The sequence below is a fragment of the Colias croceus genome, chromosome 5, assembly GCF_905220415.1.
Source record: "Colias croceus chromosome 5, ilColCroc2.1".
NCBI classification, from domain to species: Eukaryota; Metazoa; Arthropoda; class Insecta; order Lepidoptera; family Pieridae; genus Colias; species Colias croceus.
Window position 1 is genome coordinate 10,243,585 of NC_059541.1, and position 25,136 is coordinate 10,268,720.

The following is a 25,136-nucleotide window of genomic DNA, read 5'->3' on the forward strand; positions in this document are numbered from 1 at the left end:
GTGTGATTTTTGTAATTGAAAATGCAAGTAGTAATTAACGTAAAGAATTCAAACAGATTCAATCAATTAAGGCTTCATGGAAAGTAAGTTGATGTAGCAAATGTAGATTTCCATATTATTTTGCTATAGCTCTCATAGCTATTCTTTTAAAAATGATAGAATATAATATCTTCTATAATTTGATAGCTGTTATGATCACTTTTCATCGGAGTAGAAAGGGGTAAAAACTAAAACAACCATGTATAATATCACATAATTATATTATAAAATGATTTAATTACAATAAACAGAATAAGTATCATAATGTACCTACAGTACGAACAACTTACAATTACGTAAAAGCGGACAGGATGTACTCGTTTCATATTTACATTTTGTACATTGAGCGCTCGATTCGTTCATCGTAATACTAACACGTCCTTCGCGACGATATCAATAAATAAGGGGGGTAGGGGGTAGGGGGTAGGGGGTAGGGGGCGGGTTGGCGGGGCGCTAGGCTATATGGTACAGCCCCGCCGACCGCGGCGCTATGTACACTACAACTGCTCCACGAACTTGGTGAGCTGGTCCTGCGGCGTCATGGGCGGCAGCTGGTCGTCGGGCGGGTGCGGGGCGGGCGGCGCGGGCGACTGGCGCAGCAGCAGCAGCTCGGACGGCGTGGGCGGGCGCGGCGACGGCGTGGCGGGCGGCGAGCGCTGCACCGCGCCCGGGAAGTAGCGCGCCGCCAGCCGCGGCGCCGCGCCCGCGTACGCGCCGCGCATGCCCATCACGCCGCCCACCGCGCCCACGCCGCCCATGCCGCCCACGCCGCCCACCGCGCCGCCCGCGGGCCCCGCAGGCTTGAACCACGCGTTGCCGCCGCCCGCCATGCCGCCCAGCCCCACGGACGACACGCCGCCCACGCCGCCGACGCCTCCCACGCCGCCGACGTTCGACACTCCGCCGACCTGACGATACAATTTTTTGTTAATCACTTGAACGAAGTAGATGTAATAATAATTTCATACAGAAATGATAAACATATTATACAAAGTTTTAAATTGACTGTAACATTATTCAAAGCACGAATATAAATTGCGGCTAATACTCACTTGTCCTTGTTGTGGGATCATCTGGTGCATCTGCTGCAGCCGCTGCTGCTGCGGCTGCATCATGTGCTGCAACTGCTGCGGCTGCTGCACGCCGCCCAGCGCCACGTGCCCGCCCACGCCGCCCACTGAGCTCACGGAGCTCACGCCTCCGCTCGCCTGTTGTTGGTTCTGGGCGTTCTGTGCAATAAAAACGTTACTTTTTAATAATAAATTTAAAAACAAATCGAAACTTAAAAAGTAATAAGTAGGTACTGAAATTCATGTTTTTACATTCATATGAAAATACATTTAGATAAATAAAAAAAATAAACTGTCCTCACATGTGTTACAACGTATATTAGCAATACTTTAGATTTAAGGGTGTACAAACAGACCAAACCAACCAAACCAAGAACATACTAAAGTCAATAAATTGTAAGAGCGTAAGTTAAATTCAACCTTTAATTAGGATGAGTTAAAATCAAATTTATTTATTTTTGATTGTGTATCTGGTTCTTGTAAATGATTGAAGTTTTTATTTCATTAACTAATTATATATTTTTTTTGTTATTGAAATTTTGTAAATGTAATTACATATATGAAATTGTTTATTTCCTTTTAGCTATTTAAAATAGTAATTTGTATCAATCTGTTTACCTGCGCGCGCTGCTTGATGAAGGCGGCCATGAGCGGCGGGTTGGACTTGAGTATCTGCAGTATCTCGTGCTGCTGGTTGGGGCTGGTCGGCGAGCGCAGCGTGGCCATGAGCTGCTGCAGCGCCTTCTGCTGCATGTGCTGCGGCTGCGACGCCGCTGCGGGCGCGCCCGCTCGCTGTTGCTGTCATCGTGTTATAAGTGAGTATAGCGTACATAATGGTATTATGATCGAAAAGGAAAATCTATATATTCTAAAATCAATATATTCAAAAATCATCTCAGTATCAGACATTACCATGATCCAACTATCGTATGCGAGTAACTGGCTAATTAGCCACATTTCAACTTGCCACTTCTGAAGCGCTAATAATCTATATTAACTTTTTTACAATATCATTGCATGGAAAAAGTGTGTAGTCCCGCTGCTGCTGCTCGTACACGACTGACCTGCATGTTGAACATAGTAGGTACGCAATTAAGCTCCCTTGACGTGTCAGGCAGTTTGGTATCACTCAAATATTTGAAGTTTGTTGCGCGGAAAGTGCTCTATATGCGGACATTCACGGCGCGCGCGTCTCTTGTCCCAGTACGGTTACAACACTTGCGAGCACACGTACCTGCGGCGGGTGCGGGTGCGGCGGGTGCTGCACGTGCGGCGCGTGGTGCGGCGCGTGCGGCAGGCGCGCGTGGTGCGGCGCGTGGTGCAGCGGCGGCGGCCCGCGGTAGCGCGCCGCCCAGTCGGCCCGCGCGCCGCCCGGCGGGCCCATCGCGCCCTGCTTGCCGTACGACGGCGCCTGCTGCCGAGCCGCCTCCTCTTGCACCTGTTGCGGTTTGCACTTATTGTACACTAAAACATTTTCTACAGCACGACTATCACATTCACACGTTCTATAAACTTTATCACTTTAGCCTTGAATTTTTTTTAGCTTTATTTCATATTTGAACTCGAGAACTATACATTATTTTTATCGCAAAAAAGTTAATTCATAAAAGAATTACAAAATAGTTTTAAATATCTATCTGAATATTGACTGTAAATAAATCGTATTCGGAATTATATAAGTATAGGAATATGAAGTCACCTGCTGCAGCGCCTTCTGCACGTTGTGCGGCAGCGCGTGCGCGGCGGGCTTGGCGGGCGGCGGCGAGGCCAGCGGCGGCGCGGGCGGCGGCGAGCTGGGCCCCGCGGCGCCGCCCCGCGTGTTCATAGCTGCCATGCGCCGGCGCAGTAGTTGTTGTTGCTGCACACGCTGCTGCACTTGCTGCTGCTTCAACTTCTGCTTGATGCTGCTGCAGAACGGCACCGAGCACTTGCTCTCCTGGCAGTGCTTCGCGTGGTAGCAGCACAGCGCGATGAGCTGCTTGCAGATCGGGCAGTCGCCCTTCGTCTTCCGCTTGCAGATCTTGGTGTGCGTGACGACGCGCTTCATCTTCTGGCAGGACGGCAGGCGGCAGTTCGCGTCGCGGCACTGGCACGCGTGCACCAGCGACTGGATGCACCGCTGGATGGACAGCTTGCGCGCCTCCTGCGGGTTGGCCTGCTTCATGTCGCCCGGCGACGAGCCCACGTCGAGATCTAAGCCGAGCTTCTCCATCTTGTGCGGGTGGCCCTCCTTGTCGTAGCAGGGCACGCACAGGTCGAAGTCGTCGCACACGGTGCAGTGGTAGCGGGTCTCCACGTGCGACTTGCAGCTGTTGCACGTGTACACGAACTTGTCTTGGCCTTGGTTGTGTAGTTCGTACAACATGCATAGCGTTGAGAAGAAAGCTCGTCTCGTTGAGGAGAATTCGTAGTGTCGGTCGCGCGCCATAGTGAGGAAGGCGTCGCGACCGTCCATCAGATCACAGTTTATTAATGGGTCGGGGTCTTGAATAGGCTGTAAAGAAAAACATTTGTTCAGTAAATTCTTACTACACTTCATTTATATTGGAATTATATATTAATTCAAGAAAATATAGTATTGTCGTTTTTGTTTTTACTAACCACAAAAAGTTGTATGCATTGCATATTATTCTTGGACACTACAATAATAGGCTATTTGGCTATTAAAATTAAAATTATTATTTATTCCTTAAAAAATAATGGGTTTATATTAAATTGCGAAGCACTTTTCCAAGGGCCTTGTTTTATACACTATAAAATAATTATCTCACGAAGCTTATCACGCCAATAATCAAAATTGAAAAACTCTAAGATATTGTGGTGGAAAAAAGGGACCTTTTCGATGGATCAGACTGACAGATTTATTAAAAGCTATTTGGTGTAGAATGCTACCTATCAAAATGCTAAATGATAAGAAAAAAACTTGGCATATGTAAAATACATAAAACTGCATGACATTGGAAAATGTATGTGTATCTTGTTATCTTAACGTAACATAACGAATACTCACAGCTAAACTAGCGGCAGACTGCGCAGAGTGCAACCGTATCACAAAGAACACCTCCTTATGCTTCTCCATGGTCGCAAATATCTTCGCGCTGAGATCGCTGCCCTGCTGCTGGTCGCTCTGCTTCTTGCTGTTCTTCCGCTGCGCCGCTTTCGATTTGTTCGACTTCTTCGCTTTCTTCTGCCCTTTCTTCTTGCCGTCCGGCCCTTGTTCGCTCTCTTCTGACGACTGAAATACCTAAAATAATGTTAGATTTCGGCAAAATGTTCCAGTACCCAGTTACGCATTGGTAACCTAATGATTTCTAAATGCAAGATAAATATGTGAAAAACAAAATGAAACAGTAATACATAATGATTTTTTTTTGTAGTATGGTTGCGTAAGTAACTACCTATAATGATGGATACTGACCACTGCCTCGGCGGCTTCAGCCTGCTTCCTCTTCTCCTCCTCCTCCTGGTCCAACTCCTTGATAGACTCTTCTAAAACATTCGGCCAAAAGTCCCCCTCAAAGTACGGCAACTCCGCCGCCGACGAGATATTGTCCTCCATGGCTTGCTTCAGAATATCTTTATAATCTAATATTATCCTTTCTATAATTCCTTTATCTAACATTTTCTTATACCACTCCTGCAATCGCTTCGGTTTCGGTATTTTTTGGTCGGGCGGATGGCAGTGAAAGATATAATCGTCGCCTTCTGAAGGCGGACAGGCCCAGATGTGGGCCATAGTGTAGCCTAATTGTTTGGCGTAGTCCAAATAACCTAATAGTATTTCGTGATACACGGCAGTACGGTACTGCTTCGGTTGGAAGAAATGTACAGAATCTAGATATGCTATATATACACGCCTCGTATTCGGCGACGGACTTTCGCTCCCGTATTCCTGTAATAAGATTTATATCATATTTGTAAAAATGTTAATTAAATAGACAATAAAGTATTTTACTGTAGTTGAGAGTTGTTAAGTTCTCATGATCAAAAGAATGTAATATTTACCTGCACGTGCATCCCGAAAAAACATACATCACTACCGTCTACTTCTTCAAATGCAAATAACGCTTTCGCTCTATAGGAGAATTCTGACGCTAACTCCCCAGATTCTACAAATCGCGATCTCATGCCTGGCTTCACTTCTACAAGCTAAAATGGGAGAAATAACACATAAATTATCGCATTTTTCTTAATGATTATTAAAAAAGAAATGTAATGGAATATAATTGTAGAATTGTCATGGAATAGAACAAATTGAATATTGAGCTTGAATTAATGCAAATTGGTTCAAGCCATATATGGTTCATAAATTGTTGTTTTACATTAGCTATAAATCCATACCTTATCCGACGACGCGACCACCCTGATATGCACTTCGCCAGCACCAGCCTCTTTTTTCTTAAGATAATTATTCACTCTAGTCTCAATAAATATGCCGAGTTTCGACGTCGGCAGTTTCTTAGCGCTGAACTTGTTATCTTTCCGTTTGGCCCCCTTCTTCTTCAAACAATTATCACAGCAGAAGCCTTGAGGCCAAATCGAGTCGTGGTGCAGCACGCATATCTGATGCTGCTTCCTCCCGCAATCTGTACACACTACGAAGGGCTCTTGTTCCAGATGGTCATTCTTCATTTCTTTGAACTGATCTTTTTTGATTGCGCTGAAAAGTAATTTTGTTTTATTATTCTGTCAAGAGTCATTCAAGGTAAGAAGTAAATTTCTAGTTTTTTAAATGTACTTAAGAAAATTTATTCAATATTTACATAGCAAAAATGATGACTATTTTCGTTGGTAAGAACAACATAAATAGTGCTAAACGCAACATTATTAAGAATATTATTTAATATTCAATCTTACGAAAGAAAAATTTGATGAATCAATTTCTCAATAAATTGTATAACAATTTACACATTATATTAATAACAATAAAAGATGTCGGTATCTACTCACGTCTGCGGCTGCAGCGGGTCGTCGCCGAGCGTGACGGTGTCGCCCTGGATGTCGTTGAAGCATTTCTGGCAGAAGGTGTATCTATCGGACACAACCCCATATGCTTTAAGACTGTTTGCGCAATCCCAGTGAGCCGTGAGGTGAGATGTGAAGCGTGACAGGAGCGTGCGGGGCGTGGACGGGCCAAAACAAATTAGTAAGCGATAAGAACATAAAGGGGATTAGTTCCGTGGCGCTTTGGCTCGGGACCTGCAGTGATACACCCCGAACCAACACACACAGTTAAAATGTACACACGTCAACTTTGAACTCCGTACAAAGCTTCGAATGCAGACCTTAGTAAATAATAAATAGTACACAGTTATTGCTACAGGTCCATTGTTATGTACAAGCCAAAGTAAGAGGACATAGTGACAATAAGAAATGGTAGATTGTATGAGCTATTGATGTCCAGTATAAGTGTATTTTTATAGTAAGACAATTATACTGTATTTGTAGATATTGCCATGAAAGCAACAGAAAGCCTTGAAACATAGATATACAGGACAAGAGTTCAGACAACACTCATTATGCATTCTTCATTACAATATAATATTATGCAGGGTAAGAAACACAGATTTAATAAAGTTTTAAATATTGTTAAAAATTAAATGGCAATTACTTTATGAAGAATACACTTTTCCCTCAAGTATATAGACAATATTTTAGTTTAGTACACATAAACATTTCAAACAGGATATCATACAAGCTTCATGAATGCACAAAAATGCCCACTTAGCTGTTATGAACTTATGATAATTAATAAACTCTGACTTAAGCCATTACAAAAGAAGTCATAAAATAAAGTGTTAGTTCATGTTCTGGGGCTATTATTAATTAAACTTTACAATAAATATAAACAATCAATAAATGCACATTGTTTTCAACATTATATAGAAAACGAATAGTTTCCCTATCTATAATAATAAAAAAAAATATCCGACAACGCGGTCATTCACTTTTACATTATCAAGAACAAAGGTAACTATTGAATCACGTATCATGTTCATCATTATAGTGCATGTTAAATTTTCCCATTAAATTAGGCTTCATTGCACTTGACTAGACCGTGCGCTCGATTTACCCCGTCTCGGGTTACGGCGTAATGTCGCATTGTCTTTAGACAGCGTTGGATATCGGCGCACAGTGGATCCAAATTCAAGTTTCATAGACACAGGATTCAATGTCGGTCTATCACGCTGATTTTTTTTTTCAAGACAGATAATTGAACACCTATCAACTTTTTCTAATGGTAAAAATCCCCTAGGCGTATAGTTTTCGAGAAAAAAAATTGTTGAGTTTTTTTTGTATGGAGAAAAATCTTTATTATTTTTTTTCTCGCGTTGCTTTAAATTGCGAATGCTTAGATTCATATATTAAGTAAGTCCGGATGATATAGTATCCAGAAAAAAATAAAATATCTGTATCGACTTGCAACCCCGCGCAGGAATGATCGATAAAAATTTCAATTTTCCTATGCTCTTTTCTCTTGTATTACCTGCGTTTTGTTGCTCAATACTTGCTTATTCGTACTCCCTACATGACATTAATGAATATTGAGAACATTTCAGCCCACTAAATACGGTAAGTAATTTTTTTATATCTTAAAAATTTTCAAAAACAGGCAATTATAAAATAAGTCACAGTACAACGTAACCCGTGCCTAGAAAGCAATTAGGTAACGACAACCTATCTGGAATGCGGTGTCAGTCCCAGTTAGTTCCGAGTATATAAACAACCTCGTTAGTGCCCAATCGTTAACGAGGTCCAAGTACATAAACAACCTCGTTAGTGCCCAATCGTTAACGAGGTCCAAGTACATAAACAAGCTCGTTAGCTTTAACGAGGTTGTTTATATACTCAGTCGCATTTAATCCTGCATGCCCTTACTACCTGAGTACTCTTAATTGATATAAATAAGACGCACATTAAACTGAGCTCCATTATATTTCCGACATTTACGTATACTATACAATGGCTGGCTTGAGTACTAATTTGGATATGTTCATGATTATGAGGAAATTTGGTGATTTGAAGAATTTCAACAATTTGTTTGAAGTTATCATCTCAAAAATCCCATATGAACTGTCTGAAGAAGATCGCAGTACACTCAAAGATTTTTCTCGTAGAGTTATACACATTATAACGAAGAAATGGTCTGAGTCAAGCCGATCTCTGAAGATGTTTCTGAGTCGGGAAAACAATAAAAGGTGGTTGGAATCTGAGCTTAGATTTCATGATTTTTTGATAAGATGGAAGATTTGCTGAGTTTTCTTCTTTCAGAAGTCCCCTTAAAGTCAAATACTGCCACTTGGAAAGATTAAGAGATGTTAAAACAGCCAAGGATTTGTCTTCAGGAATGTCTTGCTTCTTTTTAATAAACAAAAATTCTGATACACTTGGTATAGTATCAGGGTATTTTTCCAAATGCTCTAAAATTTTCGCAAAAGCTGCTTTGCCGTTAGCTTTTAACTTTTCAGTAAAGCAATAAAAAAGTTCCTCTTCATTTTTTTCACTCATAGTAGAGTCGGATCGTCTTTTTTTTTTGTTTATTGCTCAAATCTTGGAATGGAACTCTAGATATCTTTTCAGTGGATGTACTTGCTTCAGCAGTGGACGTTGATGGAACTGATTCAACTATAGAAGAAGAAAAGTTGGTCGGAGTTTCTTCCTCTACATCCGCACAATCTCCAAACAAAACATTCAAGTCCACCGAATCACAAGTAGGCCACTGGATGTCAGATTCCAACCACCTTTTATTGTTTTCCCGACTCAGAAACATCTTCAGAGATCGGCTTGACTCAGACCATTTCTTCGTTATAATGTGTATAACTCTACGAGAAAAATCTTTGAGTGTACTGCGATCTTCTTCAGACAGTTCATATGGGATTTTTGAGATGATAACTTCAAACAAATGGTTGAAATTCTTCAAATCACCAAATTTCCTCATAATCATGAACATATCCAAATTAGTACTCAAGCCAGCCATTGTATAGTATACGTAAATGTCGGAAATATAATGGAGCTCAGTTTAATGTGCGTCTTATTTATATCAATTAAGAGTACTCAGGTAGTAAGGGCATGCAGGATTAAATGCGACTGAGTATATAAACAACCTCGTTAAAGCTAACGAACTTGTTTATGTACTTGGACCTCGTTAACGATTGGGCACTAACGAGGTTGTTTATGTACTTGGACCTCGTTAACGATTGGGCACTAACGAGGTTGTTTATATACTCGGAACTAACTGGGACTGACACCGCATTCCAGATAGGTTGTCGTTACCTAATTGCTTTCTAGGCACGGGTTACGTTGTACTGTGACTTATTTTATAATTGCCTGTTTTTGAAAATTTTTAAGATATAAAAAAATTACTTACCGTATTTAGTGGGCTGAAATGTTCTCAATATTCATTAATGTCATGTAGGGAGTACGAATAAGCAAGTATTGAGCAACAAAACGCAGGTAATACAAGAGAAAAGAGCATAGGAAAATTGAAATTTTTATCGATCATTCCTGCGCGGGGTTGCATCAGTCGATGCAGATATTTTATTTTTTTCTGGATACTATATCATCCGGACTTACTTAATATATGAATCTAAGCATTCGCAATTTAAAGCAACGCGAGAAAAAAAATAATAAAGATTTTTCTCCATACAAAAAAAACTCAACAATTTTTTTTCTCGAAAACTATACGCCTAGGGGATTTTTACCATTAGAAAAAGTTGATAGGTGTTCAATTATCTGTCTTGAAAAAAAAAATCAGCGTGATAGACCGACATTGAATCCTGTGTCCATGAAACTTGAATTTGGAACCACTGTGCGGCGCCTATGTCTTAATCATTATGTGGCAAGCTAAGTATGATAATTGTAGCGCTAGTAGTTTATTAGTTATTAAGTTACAAATATGTACTTCTATAGAGAAAACTATAATTCAATAATAATCAAGTGTAGGTTAATTTTTTTTTATTTCTATCCTTAAAAATTCACACTATAAAGGTAGTAGTGAAGTAGCAAGTAGTAGTGAATTGAAAATTCTGATGATAAATAACACTATACAATTTTTTTTAACCACAGAACATGAACAACACATGAAAAAATTGATAGACATGTTCCATATGAAATAGCATTTCTTTAAATATTTTTTGTTTTAGATTGATTGATTTCTCAAGTACAAATGAATGAATGAGTCTTATATTCTAGACATATAAAATTTTTAAATTTTATGTGTACACTTAATAATTGATTGAAATAGATAAAAATAGATTCAGAATAAGGCCTGCAATGCTGATAATGTACACACACAATTGAATAAAATAAAATATTAGTTCCAAGATCCATTATTAAGTGTTTATGTACTGAATATCTCTTATTATCTTTCACAGTGTCATGTCCAGTTTCTATAATTTAAGACTTACTTTTATAGATATTCTGAACACAAGTAGAACATTTTACATTTTTTAAGAATATTGTTTTCTGAATTCTAAAAACCTTTCGACATACTATTTGTAAAACCTCAAAAAGAAACTTTCCGACACATTTTCAATACATAACACCTAAAACATTACAGAAACTGGGCACAAAACTAGCCAATACTAGACGCATACACACCTGTTCTGATAGCTGAAGTACTTCGCATCCCGCGGTATGGTGCACAGCTGCTTCCCGTAGCAGCAGAGCACCTGCGGGTTGAACGTGTACTTGCGGCCGCAGCAGTAGCCCAGCGACTGCATTACTGGGTCTATCTCCACCTCAAACACTTCGGATAACTGTGGGGGAATGGGGATTTAGAAAATGATTAATTGACTCCTCTGATAGAAGAAAAGGAATATTATTTAGAATTCGCAAGAATATTTAAGAATACTTTTAACTTATAAGCAATGCAAGTTAATTGATGCTTGAATTATTTAACACTTTTTTTTACTTTTCATTTCATCTTAATTATTGGACACATATAGTTCTCTTATCCAATAAGACATATTTTTTGCAATGTTAGAACTTGAAGTTATAAAATTGAAAATATAAAATAAGTAGATATTTAAACAATACTTTTTTTATATAGTAGCAAAGTGCTATACAAAAGCAACGATAAACACTCACCTTAGTACAATATCTATACACTCGCGAATTTTTCCTATTGTAAAGCCACGCATTATCGAACATTAACCACACATCGTCCACATACTCCCAAGGGTCCTTATATTCACCACGGTCTAACTTCATCTTAATCGTAGATAAGTCTATGGGTTTCGTCACTATATCGAAATAGTCCGGGATGCCGAGCGCCGTCGCGTCGACGGGCTGGCGGAAGGGCAGCGACTCGGGCTCCAGGCGGAACAGCTTGTCCAGCGTGGGCAGCAGCGCCTGGCGCAGCTCCTCCGCCTTGAACACGAACGGCTTCTTGGGCCCGCGGTCGGGCGGCGCGGGCTCCGGCGGCGGCGCCTCCGCGGGCTCCTCCTTCACCTCCTGCTTGATCTCCTGTTTGATCTCCTGCTTGACGAACGCGTCGGCGCGCTCCGCGTCCTTGTCGGGGTCGGGGCGCGCGCCCTTGCCGCCGGGCCCGCAGCTGTCCTCGTCCTGCTCGTCCTTGGGCTCCACGGGCTCGCGCTTCACGTCGGGGCTGGGCGGCGCGGGCGGGGCGGGCGGCGCGGGCGCGGGGCGCGGCGTGCTGGGCGCGGGCGCGGGGCTGGCGTGCGGCGTGGTGGGCGCGGGCGACGGCAGCTCGCGGAACGCGCCGCTCATGAACGGGCTCGCGAGCCGCTTGTCGGGCTGGTGCGACGGCGACGCGAGCGCGGGCCCGTTGCTCTGCAGCGAGTACTGCGCGGGCGACGGGATGGGCTGCCCGAACGGGGACATGCCCGGGTTGCTCACGTTGCTCACGCTGCCCACGCCCACCGTGCCGCCGTTCGGCGTTTGCGGCATCTGGTAATACACACGCGCAATCAGACACTTCTCAAATACATTTTATCATTATATTAATGAATATATTAATAAGTTAAATTTATAAAAAGACTATATCTATTAATCCAATTAATAGTTTACAATAGTTATACAAGCAAACATTAATGTGTACATACTACATATTACTAGAATTCCTTATTTACAGTTATTTACTAAACTCAAAACAAATTTTAATGGTTAAGATAATTAAACAAGTCTAACTAAAACACTGAACAATGAACATACAAATAATTCAGTTGTTATTGTTAAATTCAATTATTATACAGTTATTAATTTCAATATTTTTCAACACTTTATTCAACACACACAAATACACAGACAAAAGTGAATATAATAATTTACCTGATTAGGACTAGGGCCAGGCGGACCAACGAGGTTAGGCTGATACGTCATTCGATTTGCTGACATAGGCAGGTTCATGCCGGGTGAAGGTATTCGCATGGCGGGCAAGCCGGCTTGCGCGGGCAGGCTGGGCCTACCGACGCCCACGCCAATGCCCACGCCCACACCCACGACCGGCGCCGTGGGCCTTACACCGCCCATCACACCCCCGCCGGGCAGAACCCCAGTCTGCTGCTGCTGCAATTGGTTCTGTTGTTGTTGCGCCTGCTGCGCTTGCAACTGCTGCTCTTTTCTCTTCTGTCGTTTTTCCTCCAACTCCTTCTGTATCTTGTATATCTTTTCGGCTAGTAAATGATAGTATTCCGAGCGCGTACTAGCCATTTCATACATGTCGCCTTCTACTTTTCTCGCGTATGCAACTAAATTGTGCATACGTTTGTCTTGCATTGCCGTGGGATCGGGTGTCGGGAAAATGGCTTGAACCCTGTTAAAAATAATATATTTTTTAGTTTTATGGTGCATTATCTATAAGAAAAGTTAAAATGTAAATAACATTATAGTACTATGCTTGATACATGATTTAAAAAAAAACCGACGTACGCGGCACGTACGAACACAACGTATTAACGTGAACTAATTAATTAATTTATTAATTGCTATATTTGTTTGAAAATAAAAATATGAAATACATAGAAATAATGATGATGACGCTCTGTACGTTTGCACGATACGATTATTTAACTTTCGTCTGAATTTTCGATGTATATTATAAATGTTTTTCCTGAATGAATATAATGTATGAGTAGGTAATATTTGCTTCACTTACAGTTTATGCACGAGGTGGTTTCTGAGATCAGGTGTTATAGACTGGTGCCACTCCTTGGTGCCCGACACGGGGTTGGCCGTCACCGGCCCGCCGCCTAGCTGCAACCCCCCGGCGCCGAGCTATACAAATAACATAAGATAAATTTATATTTTGATTCATAGCATTCACATGAGAGATTTTTAAAGAATAAAAAAAGATTCGATCACGAGGCGGGGTTCGAACTGATTGATTCTATTCTTTTAAAATTTCTCAACATTCGATAATGTACAAGAAAATATCCATATAATCTTTCTTGTACTTAAACAATCAAGAAAAAAAATTGTTTATTTATGAAACACACATTCTGCTACAAGTAAACCAAGTGTAAAGTTTTGAGTAAAGTTTTATTGAAAAAATGTAATTTTCAAGACAATGTGCAGAGCAACACAATCCAAGTGTCGCCACTCACCTGCTGCTGCTGCACGTCCTGCTGCTGGTGGAACAGCTGCTGCACGGGCTGGTGCGGCGCGGCGAGGCGGGCGAGCGGCGCGCGCGCGTAGCCCATCCCCGACGTGGGGCAGATGCCCAGCCCGAGAGCCTCGTACGCGCGCTTCAGCTCCGGCGGGCCCACGCCCACGCCCGCGCCGACGCCCACGCCCACGCCGCCCGCGTTCGCGTTCGACGCGTTCGTCGCTACGTTCGCGCCGCCTGTTTGTAACAAGTCATCAAGTTAGTATTTCAATAGAATGTAGAATATTAAAAAAAATAATCCATCCAATTTTTTTAATAAAAAAAATAATTAATTATTCCATTTTTTTTTAAATTTTACTATCGGTTTTGTTAATTATATTAAAAATATACAAAATTAGTTTAGCATTTACTAAACTTTAAAATAGTATAAGAGTAAAACTTCATTGAATAGTAAAAGAAAAACAAATGTATAAATTTTTACTTTACAAGAACCTTGTAAATGATTAAAGTTCAGTTTTTAAATCATACCCAAGTGAAATAAGGACATTACCTTGTAATGGGTTGACGGGCGGCAGCGTGTTAGGCGGTTGCGCGTTCACGTTCACGCTGACGCCGCCGACGCTGGCGCCCGCGCCGCCCACGCCGCTGACGCCCACGCCCACGCCGACGCCCGTTGTAGCGTGAGACACGGCGGCCGCTGTGACCACACAACAATATAGTAAAACTGCGTTTTTAAAGTGTTGTGTTCAAGTTAACTTTTTAGGCCAAAGATGTATACTTTTTAAAGTTTTGTGCATACATGTTAAATGTGACATTATTTAAAGATGTTTTTAAATGCAGCAGCAGTGAATATCGATAATTACAGCAGAGAGGCAGACACAAAACATTCCAAACCCTCCCACTCAGATAGTAAATGACAACATAATGTTTTTAGTGGAAAATTGGTTGCAGCATGGTGTATAAGGGTCATTATACAAAAATGGGGTAACTCAATGTCACCAGCCAATTTATACAAAGTCTTATTATATTTTAATCAAATAACAATCTATTTTAAAACAATAAAGCGTCCTTTATTTGGTCACTCACTTTCACTTCTTTATTTAAAATACAAATTGATAAAAAAACAAAATTAATACTTAAATAATCAGTACTTTGGCATGTCACAACTCCGAAAACCAACAATCAAGTGACTATTTTATAAACATTATCATTGATTAGACAAAACTTACTAATTCAGGACAATCTTTGATATACATAGTATTATATAGTATAACTTTCATAACGAAATGTTTAACATTTTATTTAAAAAATAAAAATAAACTTTGTCATCGTTTTTATTGGTCAGTCCGTTGTGTGTTTTTTAAATTTGAAATTCTCGCTAAATATCACCAAGTCGAGGTCAAATCCCTGTCTAAATATTAATGTTGGTAATGAAGTTACTTGTGCATCCCATATTTTGATGGCCGTAATAACTGTACCAGCGCTAGGGTTGTGTTTGTCCTCTAAATTCGTGCTGCGCCAGTCAACGTTTCAGTCCTATGGTGAGTCATTATTTTATTGTTAATCTGATTTTTATTTTCATTCATACATGGTTAACTATGATTTGTAAAAATATAGTTTGTTAATATTAGAAATAAGGCAAAAAAACATAATTTGTGATTATAATATCATATTAAGTCCCTTTTTATCAATCCGTTGGCATCAGTCCTATGTCAGATATCGCGCCAGTGGACTGACGTGACCCCATAGTACTGATGATTCTATCGTTTTTGAGAACTTTTATCTTGATTGCTATTGATATAAGCATTTTTATTTGATATTTCAGTTTAAAACATCATGCGCCACGCTAAATAAACTGAATTTGACTAGGGAAGAAACATTTAAAAAAGAGTAGCAAAGAAAAGAGCTATTGAAACAAAGTACTAATAATTTTATTTAAAAGATCTTATTTTATTTTAATTATTGATTTTGATGCTTTCAGGGCATAGCTTGTTATAATATTTATTAGATAAATACGTATACGTATAATATTGTGAAGTAAAATTACCTCAAAATAACATAAAAGTTAATTAATATAATAACATTATAAAAATGTCAAAAGGCTCTTATGAAAACTCAGATGAGACTTTCATTCAAGTCTGGTTTTTAATTTTATGAAAATTAGTACTTTTAACATAAATAATGTTAGATTTTTAGGGATTCGAACCTCAAAAGGAAAAAACAGAACCCTTATAGGATCACTTTGTTGTCCGTTTGTCTGTTAAGACGTTTTTTTCAAGTGCGTGGAGGTATCAATTTGAAATTTATATTGAATACTCAACATTAAGAACCCTTGGGGCTGTAAAAAAATGAAACTTATAACGCAACGCAATTAAAAGATACCTACATCCGTTAATACTGCAAATTTCCGCAAAATTAAATATTCGCAAGGGAATAAAAAAATACACAAGATGCTTGCCGTGTATACAGTCTTAAAATATGGTAAAAAGCAACGTCTTATAACACAGGTAAAGGAAAAATTGCTAAAAGTGTAAATTTTAAGTAAGAAACATAATAAAAATAGGTTTGTTAGGAGTCCAACTCGCACTTGGCCGTTTTTTTTGTTTCTATTGTTTGTGAATTACTTGAAATATTAAGTAAAACTAAGTCAAAGTAGTAAGTTAAGTAAGACAGTAAGAATATTCAGTTGCGTTAAATGTCAGAAGGCTGTTTTGAAAATTGAGACATTGTTTTTTCCCAGTATCACAATATATTGTCAATTATCATTTTTAAATGTAACTAAGTGATTTTAATACTTAAAAGACATGTGCCATTATTAAAACTGAGAGATTTGTAGTAATTTTCATTGAATTTCTTTAAGAATATTACAAAATTGTGTTTTTTATCAGTACTATGTTAGCCTTGTCAGTACCCTGGAGGCCAAATCCAGAAAATTTAAAATATCTCACAATCTACTTAAAAAAGTGGCTGGCCCGATTTGGAACAATATATTCATTAGATTAGCTATCATATACACCCTAATTTGTAATAATCTGATTTAAAAAATATAGTAAACAAAATATCCTTAAAAGTTACCCCATTTTTGTATAATCACCCATAAATAGATAATTTAGAAGATACACTTACCATTCATAGTATTAGATCTAGTCCTATCTGCCTGTTTGAGTGGTAGACAGACAGGACAGTCATTCTTATTGCAATGTTTCCAGTGATTGATGATTTGTCTTGATGATGAACAGTGAGGTACTGCACAGTTTTTTCCCGCCTAAAAATAATAATATTGTTATTCTCAAATAAAAAATCAGGTTCAATTAAATTATTGAAATTCATCATGTAAAAGTAGAATAAACAAACAAAAACTAAAGTGTTCATTTTTACACCAATATTAATGATTTTATGTAGCAAAAAAAACTGTGGTAATAAACAACATTCTGAATGAGATATTGATGAGTGTTCAGATTGCATAAATTAACATAAAATAATGTTAGCATTTTTTATGTTCTAATAAAGCTATGTTTCTTTTAATAAAAATAATTCATCTAATTTGGATTAACACTGGACTTTTTATAAACCTACGTTTTTTTTTTTTTGTTAGTATAAATTAATCAGTTTTATAATTTTGCATGAATTTTCATATCTGTCATACATGAGTTATAAATTATTCAGTAATGATATTTAGATGATTTTATTTTATTTACATAGAAAGTGCAGGCAAGTATACTCGATCACCAATGTTAATGTGTGATGGCAAGAAGCTATTGATACGATTAAAAAAAATACAGATAAAAGATACACTGCAATTATTTATGAAATTGTCCATGAAAATAATATTTTCCTTGATAATATCACAACAAATTTTAAGCAAGATCAGCTTTCAGATTTGCTTCTAGACGTTATCTTGAATACATAAAAATGATTTAACTAATTTGCATCAATGAATTTTAAGTCAGATATTCAAATGATTTTTTAAGATTCAAGCAATAGAGCACATGTATTCACTGTATTGCACTGTAAGATACATGACAAGCAACAAATATACTACACATATTCACAAACCTGACACGACATCATATGGTTGAGCACGCCCTTCATGGTCTTGCAGTGCGGTAGCGTGCACGTCCACGTCTCGCCGTTGGCCTGCGACTCGCGGCGCTGGCACTTGTGCGCGTGCAGCAGCAACACGAGCTGCTGCTGGATCAGCTTGCGCTTCTCCGGGTCCGCGATCGAGCCCGTGCTCGGCGCGGCCGGCGCCGCCGCCGCCTGCGGCTGTGACTGACACGAGTGCACGCTCATTATGGTGAACAAATGGGGGTCGTTTGTCCAAGAAATGCTTTTACAAGCGTTTGTATGGAGTAATTATGTCACTTTTTAAAAAATTTAAATATTTTATGGGCACGTACTTCACCTAAATTCATTTAAATACAATATTTTCTGTATATGTAATTGAGCTTATAAGTTTTTTTTTGTACATATAATAATCTAAATTCTAAAAGTATAGTAACAAATTATATATTTTTATCTTCAAGCTCTGTAGTTATTGTAACTGGCTATATAGCTAATTACAAAGATCAAATTGACAAGCTGATTCTCAACATTTTGACCATTTAAAGGAAACTTAAACAAACAGATGTAGCTAGTTGCGGTACAAGTGCCTGCATGCATGTGATCTCTCACCTGTCCGCCGGCGGGCGCGCCCGGCGTCTGCGGGGAGGGCGCGGGCGGCACGGCCTGCGCGGCGCCGCCCCCCGCCTCGGGCGGCGCGCCGAAGCGCACGCCGGCCGCGCGCTGCACGCCGCCGGCCGCCGGCTGCCCGTACGGCGGGTGGTACGGCACGAGCGGGTGGCCGCCGCCGGCGCGCGCGTGCGACATGCCGTGCACGACGCCCTGCCCGAGCCCCGAGCGCATGGGCGCCTGCATGCCCACGCCCACGCCGACGCCCACGCCGCCGACGACCCGCCCGCCCAACGGCCCGTTCTGTATTGCCTATATGATAAAATATAAAAATATAGCCTATGCAGGAAGATAATACTTGGTGTGGTTGATAAAAAATTATTGGTTGGCTTAAACAAGACATAGATGGAATTTAAGTGCTGCAAAATATAATTGAAGGGATATAACAAGAACATAATATAACATGTAATAAAAAAAGCTACCTGAATACAAATATATACAGGCAAAAAAAAATAAGGCATTTTTACCATTGTATACTATTATTATATGCACAAACAATTGCTATTTTTTGGCATGTCAATTAGTGCACTTACAAATTGCTTTAGTAATTTTTACAATCACAGAAAATTATTCTAAGGAAATCCTTGAAATGTTTAGCGCATATAAGTATGAATTACGTAAATTTACAACCAACCAAAAAATCTACAGACAAAATTAAATACAGTATAGCTAATATTTTATGGATGTGTCACTAGTTTTTTGTATGTATGTTTAAAGTAAATTTAAGATTCTCATATTATCTTTATCTCCTAAATAAAGTCCTAATTAAAATTTAATAAATCCTATACAACATCAGAGGCCAAGTCAATTGCAAGATGCTGGACAAAGATAAAACGAGCTGGACAAAGATAAAACGAGCTGCCCAAAATCGACATGCATGGCAGAGTACTGTTGACGCCCTTTGCCCCAGGTAGAGGCGTAAAATATTAAATGTTGTAAGTATACAAAATTTCTGTTATAAACTTGGGAAAATTCTAAATCTTTCTGATGAAGTAATTTAAATGTTTTAATTTAATTCAAAAAATACAAGTATATTATTTATAAAAGGCTCACAATATATTCTACAAGTTTTTATTAAATCTTTATGAGTTAATTCCACATTTAGAAAATTATACAATCTTCAAGGGCAAAAATCAATACTTTAGAAATTCAAACTAACCTGTGCATGAGGATGGTGCTGCGCATTCGGATGGTGATTATTGCCCATGAGTGTCGGCAGCTGCTTGTTCACATTGTTCATCATCCCACCGCCCAACATGCCAGCACCGGACATGTTGCTGTTCGTCACCACCATGTTGCCACCCACATTCGCTACATTCATACCAGCTGCAGATAAAAATGACCCATAAATATATGTATTATGTTCATAGAGAAATTGATTTCTATAATATAATAGTAAAATATTGAAGTAAGTATTTGTTTTCATTGTAACTCTAATACCTAACATGCTACCATTAATTTTTATATAAATAAATCTAACCAAGTAATAAATTATATTCAAGTTCAACTTGATCAATTTTAATTTAGCAATGAGAAGATAGATTTAAAGATATTCTTTTTTTAAATAAGTATTTAGATTTTAAGTATTGCTCTTATGCATAAACTTAATATTTTTTGAATGCATAAAAACAATTAATATCTTTGCACACAAATCTCCAGCAAGAGTATACTTTTCTATTAGATTAAACAATTGTAGGCTACATTTAATATTAAATATTAGTAGTTTTAAAACAATTTAAAGCTTAATTTAAAAGAAACATACCTTGAATAGAACTCATAGGCATAGTGGAATGCATTTGATTGGGATGACTTGTATTTGGTATAAGTTGCTGATGCATCCCTCCCATGAGATCCTTAGATACAGAGACGTTAGGCGGCGATTGAAGATTGGGACTTTTACTACCTAAGCTACCCAGTGTTAACGGGTTGTTGTGGCCAACTAAGCCACTCTTGTTGCCCTGTGAAAAGACCCGCACACGAAAAAATACTCAATTAGTATAGGTTGTTCATCTGGTTACTGTATTTATAATTTTTTTATGATAACACTTTTAAGATATTACATTACAAAATAGAAATAAATCAAGAACTTAGTTATTGTCACCTAATAAAATTATATTACATGGAAATAATTATATCTGCATAATTTTTAGCAACATAAGAATGATTTTTTTTTACAACGAATACAAATAATTAAAATATTATTATTAGATCATGTTTGTTTTGAATTAGTACTCATGTAACACATATTTTATCATCTATAATAACTTAATATTATTAATTATCTTTGATTAAATCACTATTTTACCAACAGTTTGTTATTAAAATAAGCAACATGTATTAAATATTGTGAATAATTACATCACTCCCAGATACTCACTTGTTGTATAAGATGATTATTAATTTGCCGTTGCATTGCAGCAGTAGGATCATCCCCATTCAGCTGCTGCTGACCCATTTGCCCCCCAGGCCCTGGACCTTGGGCTGGAGGCTTAGGGCCTGTGACACCGGGCTGTTCACCCCAAGAACCCCCCATCAACTCGTCAGGGAGGTCCTTTTCAAGGTCGAACATGTCCAGGTTCGAAAACCCATCTGTTAGAACAAATGTTTATTTATTATTTTTGAACAAGAGTTATTGTTACAATGTTTCCCCATGAAAAGTATATTTTGTATATTGGCATGATGCATCACAAAAATATTTGAAAAATCTACCTACCAGCAATAATTGTCATATTTGATTGATTGATATTCTGTGTGATTACTTTTAATATAATTTTTTAAATTATCAATGTTATGATTATAAATTATAAAATTACTTACATAAATAACAACTACCCTTACTAAATTTCAAAAAACATTATATTCCTTCTGAATATAGATAACTACATGTTTTTTACATATTTCATTAAAAAAAAAGGGTTGACTTTAGAAATTTGCGGCACGAATTTCGGCGTGATTTTAATTTTTTCCGATCGATAATAATGCCCTGAAACATACATTAGCGGCTTTTCGTGCGGAAACGTGTAATTACAGAGAAATCTTAATTTTAATCTTTGAGGTTATGTTCAAAATTGTTTGAGTTACATTGACAAAACTACAAGAATTGTGTTTGAAAGAGATAAAAATTAATGTCAAAATGTACATTCAAAACCATAGTTCCTTTATAGTTCATTCAAAAGCATGTTGCTGAGGGACAACAATTCATAAGGATTATTGGCGAGTAGTAGGTATATGATTGGGGCAACATTGGTATGTTCATAAAAAAGTTAATCACTCAGACCCAGACAACCCATTTGTTGCCCCTGATGGAACTCATACTCAAAGAATTGAGTCCCAGTGGTGTGTTGTAAAGAAATTTTTTAAAAAGATAACTATAACCACCCAAACTTCGATGATATTAGTAAAGAATATCATATGTGGAGACGCTGATTGGAAAAAAATAAAATTGGTCCATTCATTGCCCTTGTAAATTGTATCAAACATGTATAATTATTAAAAAAATGTTTTTTTTATTGTATGTAATTTGTGTGCAATAACACAAATTGTTAGTAACAGAACCGAATCTGTCCACCCCGATTCCACGTGGTACTTGTCTGTCATACACTAGAGTGTATTAAAAAAGTCGGAGGCGCGGAGGAGCGTGGCGCCCGCGTGTGCTGAGGAGCAGGCAGAGTCAAGTGAGCCGGAGTGGCTGAGGCTGGTCGCCAAAGGCGACCAAAAAGCCGAAGCTACGAAGGCGAGTGAAGACTCCTGCCTGCAACGAGGTACATAGGGGCAAGCGCCACGTTCTGCAGCGCCGGAGCAGTCAAGAAAGCCCATAATCTTCAATATATTTCTAACTACATTTCACTACCTAGTATAAAACAAAGTCGCTTTTTCTGTCCCTATTTCCCTATGTCCCTTTGTATGCTTTTAATCTTTAAAACTACGCAACGGATTTTGATGCAGTTTTTTTTAATAGATAGAGTGATTCAAGAGGAAGATTTTAGTATATAATTTATTAGGTTTTAGACAAAGCGGGCGAAGTCGCGGGCGGTAAGCTACTATAAATATAAACTCGAAAAAAAATAAAAAAAAATAGAAGGGGGGGTTTCCGCACCCCCCCACTTCACAGGGGGTCTCCCCTTACCTCCCCCCTCCCTTTCCCTCCCCTCCCCCCCTTTAATTCGTGCCGCAAATTTCTAAAGAAATACCAAAAAAAAAACTGAGTCAATAACTCTTAGTTTAAATGTCTTTATGTTGTATGCATATTATATTGACTGAAAATATTAATAAAGTTTTCAAATACTAACATCATAAAAATGTTTAGAAAAATAAAAAGTATCATCTGTCTTCATTGGACTAAGCCTTATTTCATGTAATTAATTTTAAAACTGAATTGTGTTTATTTATTTAATGTTAGTTTGACAGAAATTAGAGGTTATGTGTCATGTTGTACACATACATAAATAAATCATTTTATATATTTTGTTAAAAATATAATTTTTCTACACAAATAATTTTCAAATACATACCTAGTTTTAAAAGTGGCCTTAAATATCACATTATACAATTTAAATAGATTTTGTAAATAGGTAATTTATAAACTTGGACCATATATGTAATTTGAAATTCAAAAGACTTATGTGAAAAATAATTGATTAATGATTTATATTTGAAAAAGCCCGAAATTTACGATTGTATGGCTTTGTTCAGTGTAACACATATGATCAGAGTGGCCTAATTTGTTAAATTTTATTTTTTTATAAATACAATTATGTTAAATTAATATCCCGTAAACTTTCACTTTTAAGATTGGGAGAAATGTTTCTCGTAATCAGGAATATAGTAAAAGTTGTTCAGTTAGATGTAATATATTATCAAGTTGGTATTGTGTAAAAGTAGTGTTTCACAGACCATATTAAAATTTAAAATAATAAATTATTCAAAATTATAGCATAAAAACACGTTTTTTCTCATTCATTTACTCAAGAAATAATAAATACGACGCAAAACTTGCAAGGCGCTAACAAGAACGACGACAAAATGTCAAAATTCACAGTAATAAAGTAATGACAGTAGAGTGCTCAAACATCACAAAACTTTTAAAATATGAAAAAGTACTTACCCGCGGTGTCCGATGGACCCTGAAACGGGTCCCGGATCATTTTTGCCCGCTTATTTGGCGGCTCATCCACATGATGATCGGCCATGGCTCTGTTTACTAAACGTAAGCCGTCGTGAATATTTCGGCCCGCCGATTCAAATAACACTTTTATATCTAATATCTTTAAAAAACAACATTTTAGAGCGATTTGTCATTCATCACAATATAATTCACCCACATCCCGATCGTTCGATGTCCTTCGAACCATTGAAGGCACATATTAAAATTTCTCACTCAAGTATTCGCCATTACAAAGCTCCGAATCGAAGAGCTACACAGACCCTCTCACCATCTTCCGACGGAACTAGCACAATAAATGAAAACAATATCACCAGATTTTTGCTACTTTATTGAACTTATTTTAGCGATCCTATTACACTATTTCACTTAACACTTGAAAATATAGGGAATGGACAAGTTTATGATAAAATGATTAAGAAAAAACAGAAAATTTACACGACAAATTCCGAAATACTTCTCAGTCTCTCCAGCGCAAAATGGCGGCTGTTGATGAAAACTTTTTCTACGCTTGTCAGAAAATGTCGGCCTATAAAGAGACAAAGCGCGCTGATTGGTTGAATTGCACCACGTGACTAACGGAAGTGCAGTCTTGACGCAGGATCGGTCCGATTGTTCTGACGTCAACGCGTTTCGAAACGAACAATGGCGACGCCAGCCGAGGATATTTTAAAGGTTTAAAACTATTTCTAAGAGCGTGTAAATTTTACTTTACATTGTAGTTTTATTCCAAAGTGTTAAAAATTTAATTTGATATTCATAAAATAGGGTATTTTTGTGAGCATTTTGTGGAAAATATTAAAACTTCGAAGTGATTTAAAACTCCCTCCAACTTCGGGAGGGGTCGCCATCAATACAACGTGTCTCTAGTCTATGCTTTCACGGACAACAAAGACTAGGTAATAGATACCGTAAAACGGGGTGAATAGAATTCACGGGGTGAATAGAAATATTCTTGGGAAAAAGTATAAAAGCCTGTTATTTGAAAACTACTTCAAAAATCGCAATAGTGTTTTTAGTTTTTACAATGGCAACATTTTTTTGTTGGAATGACAACATTTGAATAGTATGAAGTTAGCAATTTATGTCAAAAAAGTGAGTTCAAAGTGCAACGGTTGTATGTATGTCTTTTGTGCTCTTATTAACTTCTCTCTAATTATTATTTAAATTGTGTTTTTGATTGTGAAATAACTTTATTCAACGGTGAAGTCTATCCAGAATAAATTGAAAAGGTAAGTTTTACTAATTAGTTTGATTTTTATTGGTAAATTAGTAAAATAATTGCACCCATAAATATTTCTCGATTAAGAGGTGAATAGAGACGACTGAGGGGTGAATAGAAACGCCATATGAGGTGAATAGAAACGGGAAAGGGGTAAATAGGAACGAGAAAGAGTTTAATAGAAACGCGAAAGGGGTTTTTAGAAACGCTTTTGATAGGGTTGGCACTTTATGCAGGTTGTTGAGTTTTAACTTTATTACCTACCTACATTTTTAAAAAGTTGATTTTTTTATATTTAATAATAAATTTTGTGTACGCAGGTATAGTTGCGAGCAATATGCCACG

At 38.0% G+C, this 25,136-nt stretch overlaps 1 protein-coding gene across 5 annotated transcripts; it reads right to left on the reverse strand.

Annotated features, from left to right (window-relative positions):
* Positions 1 to 241: 241 nt before the first annotated feature.
* On the reverse strand, positions 242 to 24,063 carry LOC123692140 (histone acetyltransferase p300-like). 5 transcript variants are annotated; one of them, XM_045636819.1, is made up of 24 exons: positions 23,513 to 24,063; positions 20,786 to 20,997; positions 20,171 to 20,378; positions 19,568 to 19,734; positions 18,352 to 18,660; positions 17,734 to 17,949; positions 16,804 to 16,942; positions 14,228 to 14,374; positions 13,676 to 13,914; positions 13,228 to 13,346; positions 12,402 to 12,885; positions 11,199 to 12,020; positions 10,710 to 10,867; positions 6,060 to 6,170; positions 5,451 to 5,769; positions 5,115 to 5,258; positions 4,528 to 5,001; positions 4,120 to 4,353; positions 2,809 to 3,603; positions 2,344 to 2,562; positions 1,728 to 1,907; positions 1,092 to 1,268; positions 928 to 947; positions 242 to 861 (listed from the first exon to the last, which is right to left on the reverse strand). In XM_045636819.1, exons 1-24 carry the CDS (start codon positions 23,595 to 23,597, stop codon positions 537 to 539), a joined length of 6,303 nt encoding a protein of 2,100 aa, XP_045492775.1. In that variant the 5' UTR covers positions 23,598 to 24,063; the 3' UTR covers positions 242 to 536. The 5 variants fall into 5 exon arrangements, with proteins under 5 accessions (XP_045492775.1, XP_045492774.1, XP_045492772.1 ...); XM_045636818.1 differs by having other exon boundaries at positions 242 to 947; positions 6,060 to 6,140; XM_045636816.1 differs by having other exon boundaries at positions 242 to 947; positions 4,120 to 4,344.
* Between the last annotated feature and the right edge of the window lie 1,073 nt (positions 24,064 to 25,136).

What these genes read in the sequence shown, in the direction of transcription:
- LOC123692140 (XM_045636815.1), bottom strand. Translation starts at nt 23,597, where the DNA reads ATGGCCGATCATCATGTGGATGAGCCGCCAAATAAGCGGGCAAAAATG. An exon ending in GCCTATGAGTTCTATTCAAG is followed by an intron (nt 19,735 to 20,170) that starts GTATGTTTCTTT and finishes TTTTATCTGCAG; the next exon opens with CTGGTATGAATGTAGCGAAT. An exon ending in CGCACCCGCACCCGCCGCAG is followed by an intron (nt 1,908 to 2,343) that starts GTACGTGTGCTC and finishes ACACGATGACAG; the next exon opens with CAACAGCGAGCGGGCGCGCC.